This window comes from Pygoscelis adeliae, unplaced genomic scaffold, assembly GCF_000699105.1.
Source record: "Pygoscelis adeliae isolate BGI_AS28 unplaced genomic scaffold, ASM69910v1 Scaffold57, whole genome shotgun sequence".
Classification (NCBI taxonomy): Eukaryota; Metazoa; Chordata; class Aves; order Sphenisciformes; family Spheniscidae; genus Pygoscelis; species Pygoscelis adeliae.
Genome location: NW_008825615.1, coordinates 17811614 through 17828122, shown reverse-complemented (window position 1 = coordinate 17828122; position 16509 = coordinate 17811614). Strand labels below are relative to the sequence as shown.

General features: G+C 34.7%; 1 protein-coding gene across 1 annotated transcript in view; it reads right to left on the bottom strand.

Moving 5' to 3' along the window:
• CSMD1 (CUB and Sushi multiple domains 1) overlaps positions 1–16509 on the bottom strand; it is a 1045142-nt gene that overhangs the window by 27778 nt on the left and 1000855 nt on the right. The window contains exons 55-58 of the mRNA XM_009333261.1: positions 12581–12769; positions 9261–9434; positions 5126–5308; positions 513–689 (exon numbers count right to left, since the gene is read on the bottom strand). Of these exons, the coding sequence (XP_009331536.1) occupies positions 513–689; positions 5126–5308; positions 9261–9434; positions 12581–12769 (723 nt within the window). The remainder of the gene's footprint in view (positions 1–512; positions 690–5125; positions 5309–9260; positions 9435–12580; positions 12770–16509) is intronic.

The window sequence follows — 16509 nt, the reverse complement described above, 5'->3', positions numbered from 1 at the left end:
ATGGAGTAGCCCAATCTCGCTGCTCTCTGACTCTTGGTCCTAAGCAGAATGGTTATCATCAGTCAGATCTGACTCATTTGGCTCTCAATAAAAATTGGCACAGTAATGTATCCAGTTAGGTAAAATCTGATTTAGAACTACCAGAACTTCATCCTCTGTATATAAAAAAAAAAAAAAAAAAAAAATTAAAAAAAAAAAAAAAAAAAAAAGCTAAAAGAAACTCTAGAGGAACACTTATTCTTAGGAATAATGTTATATTTTCAATGTTGACATTCATGAGGTAAACAAATACAGAAAGTTACCTATGTATCCATCTCAAAAAGATAGTTCTGGAAACATCTAGCATGTATTAAAAGGGCACATACCTTTAGATACATAAAATATCCATGTATTACAAGACAGGTGAATTGGGAAAAAATGTGTTATTTTATCTAACAAAATATTCATTTTCAGTAGGAAAGCTGGATGACTTACTACTCTAAAGCTTTAGAGGAAGAAAGTTTATTTCTGACCTGTGCAGTCTGGAGCAGTGCCCGTCCATGTCCCATTAGCAGTACAATGTCTAGTAGTTAGCCCTGAAGTTTTATAACCTTCCCAGCAGGCATAGATGACTGAGCTGGAGAATAATATTCCATCAGTGTATATTATCATACCATTGGCTGGGGTGCCAGGGTTCCCACAAGATACAGCTGTGATAAAAGTTTAAAAAAAAATAATCAATATTTCCATGATAGGTGACTAACTGAAAAAAAAAAAAGTCAATAGCCCATCTTTTAAAAAAGCTATAGCAAGTTTTATTAAGAAAATTTTTAATAGGTATATTCTTGAGTTAATATCTTATTTCTCTTTACTTGCATTTGTTTTGTTTTGTTTTTTCAGTAGCTGATTCAGATAGTTTGCACTTCTTGTAAATGTTCCACTCCACCCAATACAGTCACTGGAGAGAAGAAAGCTCATTCAGGACTTTCTGACAGACCTGTGCCTCTGTTTTGCCTTTGGGCACATTTTTCTATTGTCTTCCTGTCTTATGGTATCTCCTCTTTCAATTTTAAAAATGCATAAATAGCAACTTATGATCTTCCTGTCCATTTCTTTTTTGAAGCAAGAAAAGAACAGACATTCTATATTGGCTTCCATATCTTCTTGGCATCTATAGCTATACATTAAGGCAATGATTATATTTCAGTTTCATACGTCCGAGATTCGACAGTGGTTTACTTTGATTACATGTTGGTTTTTTGGGAGGGTTTAGTGTTCAGTTTTTTTATTCCAATGGACCAGCCAATCTTGAGAAGGATTTGGTTTTTGTTTTGAGTTTTTCTAAAACTTTCCTGTAAAGCATCTCTATTTGACCATCCCGGCAGACAGGACACTGGCAAAAGCACAATAAAATTCCGCTGTTGGACAGAGATTACTTTTCATAAGAATAAAATAAAACTGTCATGAGGTTAAGAGATTAAAAGGGTTAATCAAGAGTTAGGAAGAAATGTGCATCTAAATCAAACTCTTTCCTTCCATCTTCCACAGAGCATGAAGTGGTTTGTAAAGCTGGGGGGACATACTTCAACTCTCTTGCAGAGCTTTTAAGAGCTGGCAACACTTTCTGCTCTTCCTATAACACAAAGAAATGTGGTCTCTTGAGAGGTGAAATGATTTAGTCTAATACAATGATATGATCAAATATAAGTATGATAAAACTTAATGGCTTGGAATATTGTGGTGGATTATCCTTGGCTAACAGCCAAATACCCACCCAGCTGCTCACTCCCTGTTGCCTCCTCAGTGGGAAGGATGACAAAGCTCATGAGTCAAGATAAAGACAGGGGAATTGCTTACCAGTTACTATTGTGGGCAAAACAGACTCAACGTAGGGACAACTCCTTTAATTCTTTGCCAATTAAAATAAATTTGGATAGGAACAAAAAGACAAACATTAAAACAACACCTTTCCTCCCCTCTTTCCCAGGGTTAACTTCTTTCCTTCACTTCAGGCTCCTCTACCTGCCCCACAAGTGGCACAGAGGGGACAGGGGATGGGGACCTATGGTCACTGCACAGCAGTTTGTCTCTGCCGCTCGTTCCTCCTTAGAGAACTGGAGGAATTCTGGTTATAATCATATCCTGAGCTGCATAAAAAGAAGCATGGCCAGCAGGTCAAGGGAGGTGATTCTGCCCCTCTACTCCACTCTCGTGAGACCCCACCTGGAGTACTGCATGCAGCTCTGGCGCTCTCAGCGCAAGAAAGACACGGACCTGTTGGAGCAGGTCCAGAGGAAGGCCACAGAAATGATCAGAGAGCTGGAACACCTCTCCTTTGAAGAAAGGCTGAGAGTGTTGGGATTGTTCAGCTTGGAGAAGAGAAGGCTTCAGCGAGACCTTATTGTGGCCTTTCAATACTTAAAGAGGGCTTATAAGAATGATGGAGAGAGACTTCTTACCAAGGCCTGTAGTGACAGGACAAGGGGTAACGGTTTTAAACTAAAAGAGGGTAGATTTAGATTGGACATAAGGAAGAAATTATTTACCACGTGGGTGGTGAGAGACTGGAACAGGTTGCTCAGTGAAATTGTGGATGCCCCATCCCTGGAAGTGTTCAAGGTCAGGCCGGATGGGGCCTTGAGCAATCTAATCTACTGGAAATTGTCCCTGCCTGTGGCAGGGATGTTGGACTAGATTATCTTTAAAGGTCTCTTCCAACCCAAACCATTCTATGATGCTATGATAATGCTAATAAAACAAATTAAAGACCATGTGCAGATACTGGTCAAGGTACAACACTGAGCTGCATTAGGAAAGCTTGGATGCATTCATTAAGGCTAAATGTATTTATGGAATTTATGCAAAGACAACAGGTCTGCGATACTTAGCATTTGACAAAATGATATTTTGACAGTAGTTGACTATAAAATAATCCTTACACTACTTATAATACTTATTTTAACTTATTTTACTTATTACATTTCCTCATATTTGCTTAATTCAATATATCGCATTCTGAGAGCAATGATCAAATCTTCATATTTATGCAAATCAAAGAATCAAAGAATCACAAAATGATTGAGATTGGAAGGAACCTCTGGAAATAATCTGGTCAAGCAGGGCCACCGAGAGCCAGTTGCCCAAGACGATATCCAGACGGCTTTTGACTGTCTTCAAGGATGGAGACTCCACCACCTCTCTGGGCAACCTGTGCTGGTGCTCAGTCAGCCTCACTGTAAAAAAGTGTTTCCTGATGTTCAGACAGACCTCCTGTGTTTCAGTTTGTGCCCATTGCCTCTGGTCCTGTCACTGGGCACCACTGAAAAAAGCCTGGCTCCATCGTCTGTGCACCCTGCCTTCAGATATTTATATATGTTGATAAGATCCCCCCTGAGCTTTCTCTTCCCTAAGCTGGACAGTCCCAGCTCTTTCAGCTTTTCCTCAGAGGAGAGACGCTTTAGTCCCTTCATCATCTTAACAGCCCTTTGCTGGATTCTATCCAGTAAGTCCATGTCTCTCTAGTACTGAGGAGCCCAGAACTGGACCCAGCACTCCAGATGCTGCCTCACCAGTGCTGAGTAGAGGGGAAAGATCACTTCCCTCCCAAGGCAACCTGGGATACCATTAACCTTCTTTGCAGCAGGGGCACATTGCTGATTATGTTCTACTTGTTTTCCACCAGGACCCCCAGCTGGATGGCCCCCAGCATAATAGTTAGAATCTGATAGTTATAAACTAATAATTAAAGATTATAGGATTTATTAAAATAAACACAATTTGCCAATTAAAAATTACTCTATTACTGATATTTGGAATAATACCTGAATGCCTTTGCTTTAATGAAGTCTTATTCACTTTTTATGTATGAAAGTTTCAAATACCGAGGAGAAAAATTCAGGCTGGAACTTGAACTTGTAGGGGTGAAAAGGTATTCTCCCTCTTAATCTTATCCTTATTTACACTAAACAGGAAACAATTGAAGGAGAAGAGAAAAATGGAAAGAAAGGGCCTTTTTTCTTTCTTTGTTTTTTTTTTTTTTTCTTTTTTCTGAAAACAGAAGGTTGAAGCAAAAAGATAAAGAAAGAAAAAACAGCGGCATTTCAAAAACCACTAATTGCCACTGAGTGCTGCTGTCCTACTATACTTAATGTCTTCATGCAAGGGAAGAAGAAAAGATATTACAAAACTTCAATTTTCTGCTGAAAATACTGATCCTGTGCCCACTGCCATTTTCATACAGTTATGGTAATATCTATACTGACAGAATATTAGTCTCTGCTGAAGAATACTGCAGAAGAACAATTGTTAGATGAAGATACTGTGATAAAATCCGTAGGTGAAAAAATGTAATGAATTTATTAAAAATATTTTGTCCTATCTTCCATTTTATCATTTAGTATAGCAGACAACAGATACTACAGAATCCATCAACTCCCATGAATTACATAAAGTAACTTTTCAAACTTTCTTGGAAAACAAGAAGTAATTTTAAAACTGAATCTGAAGTCTTCCATTATTGCTTTCCAATTCTGACAGTGCATAAAATGTGTCAAAATTCTTTATTATATTTTTTATCTTATTCTTAAATGTGATTTCCAGAAATATTCTGTTGCATTTTTTCTGAAAGAGCTAGCATAAAAATAGTATATCTCATTAAAAAATTAGTCTAACTTACGTGGAGAAATACACATTAATTTATACTTAGTTAAGAATACAACATTATTTTATCATCTGTTCAGTCCTTGATGCATAGACATTACATAGAAAGAGAAGATGGAAATACTGTGTCTTTAGAAAATGGATGACGGATTTATTTATCACTCCATTTTCATATCTTCAATCAGAAGCATTTGTTTAATTTTACATTTAACTCGGGTATCTATTCTCTATTTTCAGACTCAATATTTGTTTAACTAGAATTATTTTCTCACAATCTTCTTATAATTATATACTCCAAAACTTTATCAGTTTGGATTTAGGTTTTCAAGCAAAACATGAACTACTTGCAAAGTCTTTTATATCAAATTTCTGCAGAGCAATATGAAAGCATATTTCTGACATAGAATTTCTTTTTAATTAAAGAATAAAATGTCATTAATAAATGTCATTCAATGGTGTTATAAATGCCAATGGTATCAATACCTACCTTCACACACAGGCTGTATACCTGACCAGGAACCATTAAGAAGGCACGTTCTTTCTGCAGATCCTCTCAGCTGATAACCCATTTCACAGGAGAAACGTAGCAGACTTTTTATTTTGAACTCATCCCCTAGTCTAGACCCATGAGCTGGTACTCCTGGATCATCGCAATAGCCAGGATTATTTCCTGTAAAACACAACAGAGCAGAATTATTGGCAGAGATGTTATGTGCAAATGTAGTGGTAGTGAAGATACTCTCTTGCGAACAGTACTACTAACTGCATTGTTTCTATCATAATTAATCACTTTTCTTCCAGTGCAAAGGCATGAAACCAACACCAAAGATGAAAATAATACCTTTTTAGCCTACTTCTTATCTCAGACCTATACAGACCTAAACATAGAATGTGGTATAAATAAAAGATAAAAGATAATTGTGAACACAGGAAGCACCCCTGTCATTTTTTGTCAGTTCAACAAATTTATTGTCTTTTAAACATAAATAACATTTTCTACACATTGTATTTTATTGTACTTCTCTGCTAGTAATAACTTCTAATAACAAAAATTAGATAACAGCAAGAATTAAGAGAACCATATTCAAGTTTCTTAAGAAATATATTTGAAATACTTATATCCACACGAAAGACTAAAAGGTACTTGGCCCTCTATGCCTGTCAAGAATGGAAAGGACACTTCATAATTTTCCTTATCCTTTAAATTCCTATGCAAGTATTGCTTAAAATTTAGAAGAGAAAGAAGGTGGTGCAAAACAGACCTCTCAAACTTGTCCTCACAGGTCTGATGAACCAGTCAACTGCCTTATCAGATAAAGCAGCTGCTACAGGAAATGTTACCCAAGATGGTCAAGGAAGTATGGTATCAGTGTCAACAATTTATTATAAATTTTGACATAAAATTGTATCTCTCCTAAATCCCTCTGTGTCTAAATTGTGGTTCATAGCAACATTATCCTTTGTTCTCCATTTCTAAGTTATACATCTAGACTGAATTTCTATTAAAACTAGTTTGGGTTTTTTTCAAAATATGCATAAGTAATTCCATAGGTTGAAGTCTGTATCTTCTTACATAGATTTTTCATCATAGGCACACCTCTCAGACGAAGGACAAAATCTTGAACAAAGGAATAACAACAGCAAAACATTGAGAAAACTCAAACTCTTATTTTAGAAATTAAATTTTTCTAAAATAATCTAAACGGTTATGTGTGTGGCATAAGGTTTTCAGTATAGCAAGTTTGAGACAGACACTTTGGATACAATCATGCTTCCTCATAAAAGACCAAGACACAGTTCCTGAATTCAAGGCTAACTTGTGGGCTTCAGTTGTATCCACTTTGCTTAGTACTAGCTTCTAGAATAGATTGTCCTTGTCACCTTGCCCTACAGCATTTGGACCTAGATTTCCTTGTCTAAATGCATGCTTGTATACAGTGTGAGTGGCTTGAAGCCAGCTGCTTTATTCTGTCTGCATCTATACTGTTAAATTCACTCTACAAAATGGGGTGGCTGCATCCAAAGTAGCTGTTGAGAATGATCTCCATCACACACTAGTTTGCAAAGTATTTGTGCATTGTTTGATGGAGTGTTAGTTGGGATGGGCAAAAAACATTAATTTTTTGGGGACAATTCTAAGAGCATAATGGTCTAGGTGCTCAAGTACTAGCATCCATGACCTATGCCCTGACACTGTTCAATTGGCAGTACGGATGTGGCCTCTGGATGCCATTTGCTTCCCCTTACTCCAAGACATTACTATTTCACAGACAGTTTTGTCTACTTAAAATGTGTGAAATAACATGAGGGCTGTGATCCAGGCTACCACTGTGGCATGTTTACAGTATGAAGCAGATATGTGGCACATACTTTGGCTTGTGAATGCAAAGACTGCAGGAATTGTTCGGGGCAGAAGGATCTATGATTCTAAAATTCTGGTGATGTCCCACTTTGCTTTGGGACTTTTCTGAGGGAGTTATTCCAGATGAATGACTAGATTTTTTTTCTTGGACACACCTAGTTTTATCTTGGAGAAAGTTTAAACTGGAGCCATGCAAGGTTATAGTCAAAGGGTATAGACAAAAGCAGTTATAGTATTATGAAGGTCTAGACCCTTTTTTATTTAGTAATGTAGATGACTATATTTCCATTACTGAAAAATGAGTGTAAGTCATCTTAAACAAAAATCTCAACTATCACTTAACTCCTAAGATACAAATATCCATCACTGCAACAGGTCCCAGGTGACAACAAACCCTGAGATCATATTTATACCATCATGCATTCAAACATATATTAATATATAATAAAGAAATAAACCCCATGCAGAAACAGACTACAGGTTTCAAGCATTATATTGGGACTGTTTTTCATATCCATTAAGTATAAAACCAATTAGCTGTCTCAGTTTTCCTGGGCACAATCATTCTTTCACTGACATTATGAATACAAATTATTCATATTGTTTTTTTAATGGAGTAATCTCCTGAATACCTGATATGGAAAGTGTAGTTATTTTTATAATTCTAAATGCCTTAGAGGAATAAGACACCTTTTTAGGGTTTTTTGTCTGTTTTTTGGGGAGTTTTTTTTTGTTTTTTTTAATTGAGCTAAGAGAGATAGATTTATCATTTTCCTAGGGAATCACCTTGCTCTCAAGATGGTGTTACATCATGTTCAAACTTAGAAAATTAAATTCTGCATCAGTAACATTGTTTTAGTTGCACTAGACATATTTTCCCCATCACAGGAGATGGCTACAGTGGTCTTTAATGTTTTAAAAATCTATGAGTCTATAAAAATACTATCATATTTATGACTGATATCTGAAGATTCTCAATTATTAGTGATTAAAATTTCTTTCCAACAGCATGAGAATTTCCCTTGGGGTGGGAAATGTTGGGCAACAGCACTAGAGGGCTCTGTCCTTAAAAATGTTAAAGTCTTGGTGCAATCTCAGATCTGGCATTTTATACTGGATAAAAAGGTGAAAGTGACATAAATGTGGGCTTAAGATAAGCAAGAAAAGGCCAATTCTGTGTGGGAACTATCCACATGATTGTCCTGCAGAGATTCCTTTCAGGTCTAGGCATAGAGACCATGATGGTAGTGAGATCTAGCTGTGTGAGAAGACTCTTAAGTAAACTCTTTCCTCCTTGAGCAGCAGAGAACAGAAAAGAAACATTAGTGATTTAAATTTACTTCCTTTCCTTAGTGTTTCAAATTCTGCTCAGCATCCTTGCAGAATCATCTTATGAATGGACCATTTTCAATGAACACTTATTTAGAGCTTCTTCAAAGTACAGAATTTAAATACCTTACACCTATTTAAATTAGGTCAAATCTGAATTGAACCACGTTGACAGATCAGCCCAACAGCGGGCATGTCCAAGAGCTTAAGGGAAGTTATAGGAAGACTCTATAATGTGTTATTATGGAACAATTTTCTCATTATGAAATTTTCTTCTTAAACCTGTCACGTATTTGTTTTCTTATATACTGAAGTGTGTAGACTTGTTTCCCTTACAAAACTTATTAATACACTGTGGATGTTCTTAGTAGCCAATCCTCATCTGAGCTCTTGACCTCAACAAAACTGTAATGTTTTATGGCTTCTTCTAAATTTGCATAGTCAGTCTAGGGGAAAATAAACTGTTCCTGTACTTCCTGACAGCACCAAGAACATTGCAGAGGTTTATGGTATTTGCACATTGTGTACCATCTAGTACCTTTGCTGTGGTGTTTTTTAATCAACATTTTCCTATGTGACATCCTTTGTTTACACAAAACAGTGTTCATAAAAATAAAATTTAATACATTCATTCTTTTTAAGCAGAACTCTACCATGTTTTAAATAGTGTTTTGTGGCTTCTATATATTGCAGTATACAACTATAACATCTAGCTAAGGAGTAAAGTTATGAAGTAATGGCAAAGAGAATGAGACAATATATGAGAATATTTCAATAAATGCCTATAATTTAGCTGAGTGGCTATTGGTGAATTTAAAATATACTTGGAAAAGAAACAAAGCAAATATCTGACTGTAGTTAAAAATTCCTTGAGAATAGCCTTATTCATATAATTACAAGGTGACATTCAGATGGTGGTTGGTACAAGTACCTGAACAGTGAGGGAAAGTCCCACTCCAGTGGCTGTCTTCTTGGCACTCCCTAGTAGAATTTCCTATGAGCTTTCGACCCTCTGTGCAAGAATAGTGAATTATGGAGCCATATGTAAATTTGTCTCCTGAAAGAACTGCATTGGCAGGTACCCCAGGATGTCCACAAGAAATGGCTAACAGAGGAAAGAGCACAATATTATAAGATGTTTTCATGGCACAGAAAAAAACCTATTATAACCTTTAAATATGAGGGTGGTTCCACACAATATAAATTTCTGCCTGGATTTCAACTCCTTCATATCTTCAGTTTTGCTGCTGCTAGAGATGATTTACTGGTCATTTGTAAAATTAAACATAAAACCACATGTAAAACTACCCATTCAGTTTAGCCTTTCCCTGAAAATATACAGAGCTCTCTTTCCTCATTAATTCCTCATTGTCCTTCCCTACAAATAATACACATTATTTCTGTTAAGGTTGGAAAGAAAACCCCAACAAATAAGGTTAATGTTGCAATGTGCTTATATATTACAAATATGATAATGGTAAGTAGCTTTATCATATCTATAAAATAACTAGACACAGTTTAGACAGTATAGAGAAATAAAAAAAACCTTAATCTATAGTATTATTATAGCAATGTGTTGCACTAAAGTGAGCAAGAGGAAAATGGATTACTGATCATTTTTGTAAATTATGAATCATATTAATGCTTAAGTTAATGTGTACATTCTGAGAAAAAATTCAGATAAACAGTTTTGGTACAGAATAACTTGCAAACAAGTAGTTCAGATCTGTTATATGAGGAAACATAATTCATCTTAGGGTGAACTGGAAATCAAATTCTGAATGTTTTTTATATAAAACTTAAGTCATCCAGTAGAGAAAGAAAAACCAAAGAAAACAAATTTTACATAACTTTAGTAAACAGTCACACAACGTAAACAGGCAACACTTAAGTGGAGCAATTGAACTTGAGCAGCTTTATGAGTTACTTGACTGAATGATCTATGGGTTAAATATATTTTTAGAAAAAAAAAAGACTGTTATTCTGATGACTTAGTCCTGACAGACATCAAAATTATTTGTGTTATACTCTGTCCCATGATAATGTCAAACTGACTGCACAATGGATTTCTGCCAAAAGGCATGGTCCTGACCACTGCTCTTTCACTGTTGTGTATTTCTCTTGCTTTCCTTGGGTTGTCTTAAGCATTCATGTAGCAAATGGTAAACCAAATCAGGACACTGATCTGTCTGAACAGTACTCCCGCAAAAAAAAACCCCAGTATTTAGTTTTCAGCCAGATCAGTTACCTTAATAATCTTTCTTCCATATCATGCAAATGCTAGTCCTGCCACAATTCTGGAAGCAGCTGCAGTGGGTGATTGGAGTTTTTGGAAAAAAATCATACATAGGTCACCTTAATGTGGCTGTATAATAATTTGTAGTGAGTAGCATGAAATTTTCCCAGTTTATGAAGAAGAAAAGGAGCATCCATTTTTAAGCAATGATACTCATAGTTATTGTCTTGCATATAAAAGTGTGTTTGTATTTTTTTACTCTTGAACTTGAATTGTTCATGGTAAACATTGTGTCCACTTTGGGTTCAAAATCTATCTCACCTGCCTCTCCACTTTGCCCTATCACCAAAAGCAATCTTACGCTTGAAAAAAAGATATTATCACTGATAACCTTTGAAAATTAAATCTCTCTCACAGTATTTTGAAAAGACTCTGAGTGACTTAATCTGTGAATAGATAAACCAATCTTTCTCATAGAAAGCCCTATTCATTTCACTGAGTGTTTCTTAGGGGAAAGAATGTTAAATTTGTCCTGGTGATCTTTAGGATTCACATAGTGTTTCAGTCCATCAGCAGCAAATTAGCAGCAGCTAATCCAGTAGGTGATTGAGGAATGTAGGCACCTCCTAGGCTCATTTGAAAGTTCCCATGGCCTTAATCAATAGTCCCCAGAGCGAGGTCAGGAATTCCTGTTCTGAGGGGATGGACACCTATGACTTTCCGTGAGCTCTGCCTAAAAACAGAAAGCCATATAAATGCTATCAAACTTCCAAAACACTTGATGTGGAAAGATGGGTAGCTATTCTAGGTGCTTTAGATTCCCCATCCTCTTCTGCCTCTTGCATCAAGAGTGTCCCTTCACACTGAAACCCCAGTCCTGGAAGTAGGAAGGGATCACCGACAAAATTGGGCCACAGACTTTCCTAATGGTTTTTCTAAGATACAAAAAGTGAGGTACATGCTTGCATCAGTAAAATATTCTTGCTAATTTTACAATTTTATGCAGCTATTTTGTATTTAAAATGTTGTATTTTGCTTAATTATTTTATTATTGAAATGTGAATAAACCCAATTTTCAGATTATAGCTCTTATTGACAGATATTGAAATCATAGATTGTTGTGAAAATCAAAACAAAACTACTTGGGTCATGTGGATATTAGATACATAGTAGTAGGAAGAAAGCAATCATAATGAAGAAACAAATTCACTAACCTAGTTACATTTATTGATCTGATCAGTATATAAGTATAAATTCATAAAATAAATCATTTAAGTGAACAATCACAATTCTGTAAGGCAAAAATTTTAAAATCATCTGATGTGATTGCAAATTAAAGTATACTTTAATTTCTTTTATATTTTCCTATAATTGCATTGTAATTCAGAAGTTCAATATCAGAAAATTAATAGTGATCAGAGAAGAAAAATATCTAAATGGAAAATGAAAGTCAGCCAAACTGCTATTTTCGAGAGATCTGAAGCTCACTGAATTGATTATAGGAAGCACCAGAAGATTTCCTCCCTCTCTGAGAAAAAAGTGATGGAGGAAGTATGAAGTGATGTTATGAAAAAACCCTCTTGAGCAAAATTTTCCTACATAACATTTTATAGATTCGTTCCCACATACACACTTCAATACATCTGAAAAAAAATAATTCTGAGATAGGCATTAATGGTCTTAGACTACCAATATAATTGATAACATGTAAATAATAATTTTAGATTTCCCTAGCTGTTTTCAGATATCTTAAAAATACACCAAAAGGGGAAATTAATCTTAACTTTTTGACATTTGAAATAATAGCTCCACAGTTCCCTCTAAACCCATTTTCAATAGTGACAAGTTACATGATGTCTTGTCTTAATGTTTTCTTACTGAGCTGTACTATTTGCAATACGTTGATCCTAAAGTCCAGTTTTGTTCCTCAATAGATGGCTATGCTTTTTTTTGTCTCTCATGACTAAAAATCATGTGCCACTGTTTAATGTTAATCCAACTAAATGAATACTTACACAAACACTTTGGTAGTGATCTATCCCATAAGCCATTAGCTTTACAGGTCAAAGCAGATGAGCCCAATAGATAAAAGCCTTTCTTGCAATGGTATGCCACACTTGTTCCGTATTTGAAACTTTCAGGATAATTCTGCTGTCCATGCCTAATTGCATTTTCCACAAAGCCAGGATCAGAACAGTTCACCACTGTTAAGACAAACAGAATTCAGCACTGATGCATAATAGCAATGTCATAAATAAAGTGTAACAGTATTTTTTTGGTTACTTTACTAACAACTGTAGTGAGTTAGTGGTCCATTTGATATCCTTATTATTTGACTTAAATATCAGATATGTTGACTCCTAAGTAAGTCTCTAGATCTTTTTGCTTTGAAAGTAATACTATGATTTTACTCCAGTTCTTGTAATAGTCTTGGACATACAAGTGGTTCAAAGATAAAAAAGAAATCGGAGGAATTTTTTGTCATTCTCTTGGTAGGCTTAGTTTGGCCTTCTATGTATTTTTTATGTGAAGTAAACCAAATTAATACCAAACCAGTACCTAGTTAAAATAAAACTTTAACATTTTCTTTTTTAATTTCCTGTAATGAGAAAAATTGCTTCCAACATTAACAAGAACATTTTCTGTTATTAATGTGCAGCACAGAAAAAAGAAGATAGTGAAAAATCAAATATATGATAGTGGAGCGGGAGTGAGCATAAGTTATTTCTCAGATAGCAGTTAAAAACCTAAAAAAATTATGGGTTTTGTCATGACTTTTTAGTTTTTATATAACGTATATCCACCCTCCCCAATCCTTCGTTTTATACCCTGCAGTGAACATTATGGTTTCTTGGTAGAAGTTTATGAAGAGACACTGAGGTCTCCATCGCAAACTCCCAACTTTGTTGTCTACTCATTTGAAAAGTTATAAATGCCTCCTCCACCCCTCCCCTGTCTTCACTCTAAACATAATGGTATAAATAAAAAAAGACTTAGAGTATTATTAGTATTAGAAATTACAGCTTATCAAACAATGACAGGAATCTACCTTTCAAGTATATCATCTAGTTCAAATTAATTTTCATGAAAAAGAAACCAGTGGAAAAGAACATCAGATAGCATTATCATTTTAGAGGTAAGACATATGGAATCACTAATGAATTGTTTTTTACTCCTGAATCTTTTTTTTTTTTCCAAAAAATTAAGTTTTATCACACATATAATTTAAATTTACTGATTAGCTAATACAGTAGAACATGTCAGCTTTTGCAAATGTTCATTCATTGAAAGAATATTTCATTCAATCATCTAAAAAGTATCAAGATTTTAAAGAAATATTAACATTCTAAAATTTAATTTTGGGTGAAAAACAGTTAAAATTGTTTTTATTTCTCTTTATCTTTTAAAGGTACAATCTTAAAAGTATTAAATGCTAATGATTTCAATCTTGTAATGGATTCTAGACAAGTTAATATAAATTTATCAATCATATTTAAAACTTTTCTGTATTAGAAATTTTATTCTGGTGCAACTAGGACTCCTTGTTGCACTCCCACAGATCCACAGTACAGGTGCATGCTTTGTAGTCTGCATTTAATATTATCCACATTTGTTTTAACTCAGAATTATAGCATTAGAAATTGGCCATGTGCAGCTTTAACCTTACATATACTTTTACAGTGAGATTTCATTAACGAAAACACAAAACTAGTGGAAATTTGCATGTGGACACATATTACTGGATTTTTTTCCAAGCTATAGGAAAAGATTCATATTGTTTGTCTACCTAACTTAGTTTCTTGTGATACCAAATTTTCTTGCATTGAAAGCCTCAGAAAAGCATAGGTGGCATTAGTGGTTTGTCCTTGGTTTAACCCTTTGTATCATAAATGTTTGAAAATAAAAATGTTTGGATTACAATATTTCTACCTTTTTCTTTTCCCAAAAATGATTTTTTTTCTGGTTTGATTTTGTTCAGGTAAGAAAATAAAACACCATTTAAACCATTAATTTTGGTCAAGCAAATTTTTTTGCTATTTAAATTTTAAATAATTCACAAAGCTACGTACAAGGTTTAGCTGCCTTAAAAAAAGAAGTTTTATTCTTGTTCCTTAAAACTAGTCAAAAGTAAATAATGACGATGGCTGAAATAAGAGATTTGAAACAGAGGTCTGAATTTATGTTCTTTATTAGGAAGATGGTTCTATACTGTTCAGCTAGATCAGATGATAACGAATACAAGACAGCATTGACTCACACTCACAAGATTGGAAGATACTCTGTTGTTTCCAATGTTTAAAAGCACTAAGTATAGCAAGAATGCATATGTTATACTATATAATTTCTTAACTTTCAATGATCATAAGATGTTAAATATTATCAGTTTTTTCAATTTTAAAAAATATTTTATGTGCACATTGAGCAGTGTATAGGTGTTGTTTTGGTGATCTACATTACTGTTTCAAGTCTGTCTGGCTTTGAATTTACTGACACGGATACACATGCAACCTAATTACCATTGAATGAGGGTTATCAGTTTCCAATACCTGGATTTGCAAGAGTGACGTTATGCTTCTTTTGCCTTTCACTACTCCTAGGATACAAAGGAGCTTAATTGCATACCTTACTTTCAGCTCTGGCAAGAGGGCACGGAAGCGTTATTATACATGTTCAATAACTTTGGATCAAAAGATTGCCTATAAATCTGAACTTTTCCCTAGATTCATGCTTCTGACTTTTGGACAGTTTTCCACTGATTACAAATATAAACCTGGTTTATAAATTATCTCTGATACACAGAACCTTTCCCCTTTTTTTTTTTTTTTTTTTAATATATTAAACAGTAATAAGATAAAACAAACAGTCCTAGGAGCAGTTTCTGGAATCAAATCTATTCACTGTAATTGAAGGCACTAAGCCTACATTGGAGACTCATATGCCCTCTTACACCTTTTTCTGACCATTAAAAATTCTTAACTTCTGCTCTTCAACCCAACAAACCACTGACAGGAGGGATAAAGAATACCGACCTCCAGATCATAGGACAGTCTTTAAAAGAAGTCACTTCGATATTCTTCAGGCTGATTAAAAGCTTAGACTTTATGTTTATCACATCCTAAGTGAGAGCTTGTCTACCACCGCCATTTTAAAAACTCATGGCTATGTTTTCTAGAGTCTATGTGAAGACAGAATGAATGCTCTGCAACCGCTTTACTGTGAAGAACACTGCTTTTGTTGATACATTTGCTATGTACACACAGTGCCTCCAAGATAGGGCTGCTCTGGGGAGAAAAGTAATGCCCTGCCCGAAGTTCTGAATGAGGCACAGAAATGCAGCAGATGCCCTGGTACTCTCTTTTGCTGGAATGGGGAAGGTACTAGTCATCTACAGGCACAAACATTTAAAAAAAAAAAAAAAAAAAAAGGCCTTCCAGAGCAAAAATGCAGCAACGTGCCATGGCTTCACAGACTACCAGTCATGTACAAATCTCATTTGGGTGTTGTAAAAACTCCAGAATATCGGAAAGTACTATTCCTTTAACCATAATATTGAATGTTTACTTTATTTCTAGATGAAAGTGATAAACTCTTTTATTTAAAAATAAACACCGAAAGCTTACTGTTATGAAGTACTGAGCAGATAAAATTACTGTAAAATTAAAAGCAGTAAAATAAACAGTGAAATGACACTTTAGAATTTATACAAAAGAAAAAGCAAAAATGTTTTTTCCACTACAATTTAGTGAAAATCATTGTTATTGCACTCAAATATACACTGGCTTAGTTGAAGCAGAACATTGAAACTATTTGGCAAAATTCTTCCAACTTTAATATCAGAATATTCTATTGAAACAGAAGAAAAATCTGAAGCATATTGCAAAATTCTCACATTTATTGAAGGTTTTGCACATTCATGAATATAATTATTTTCAAAAATTCTTCC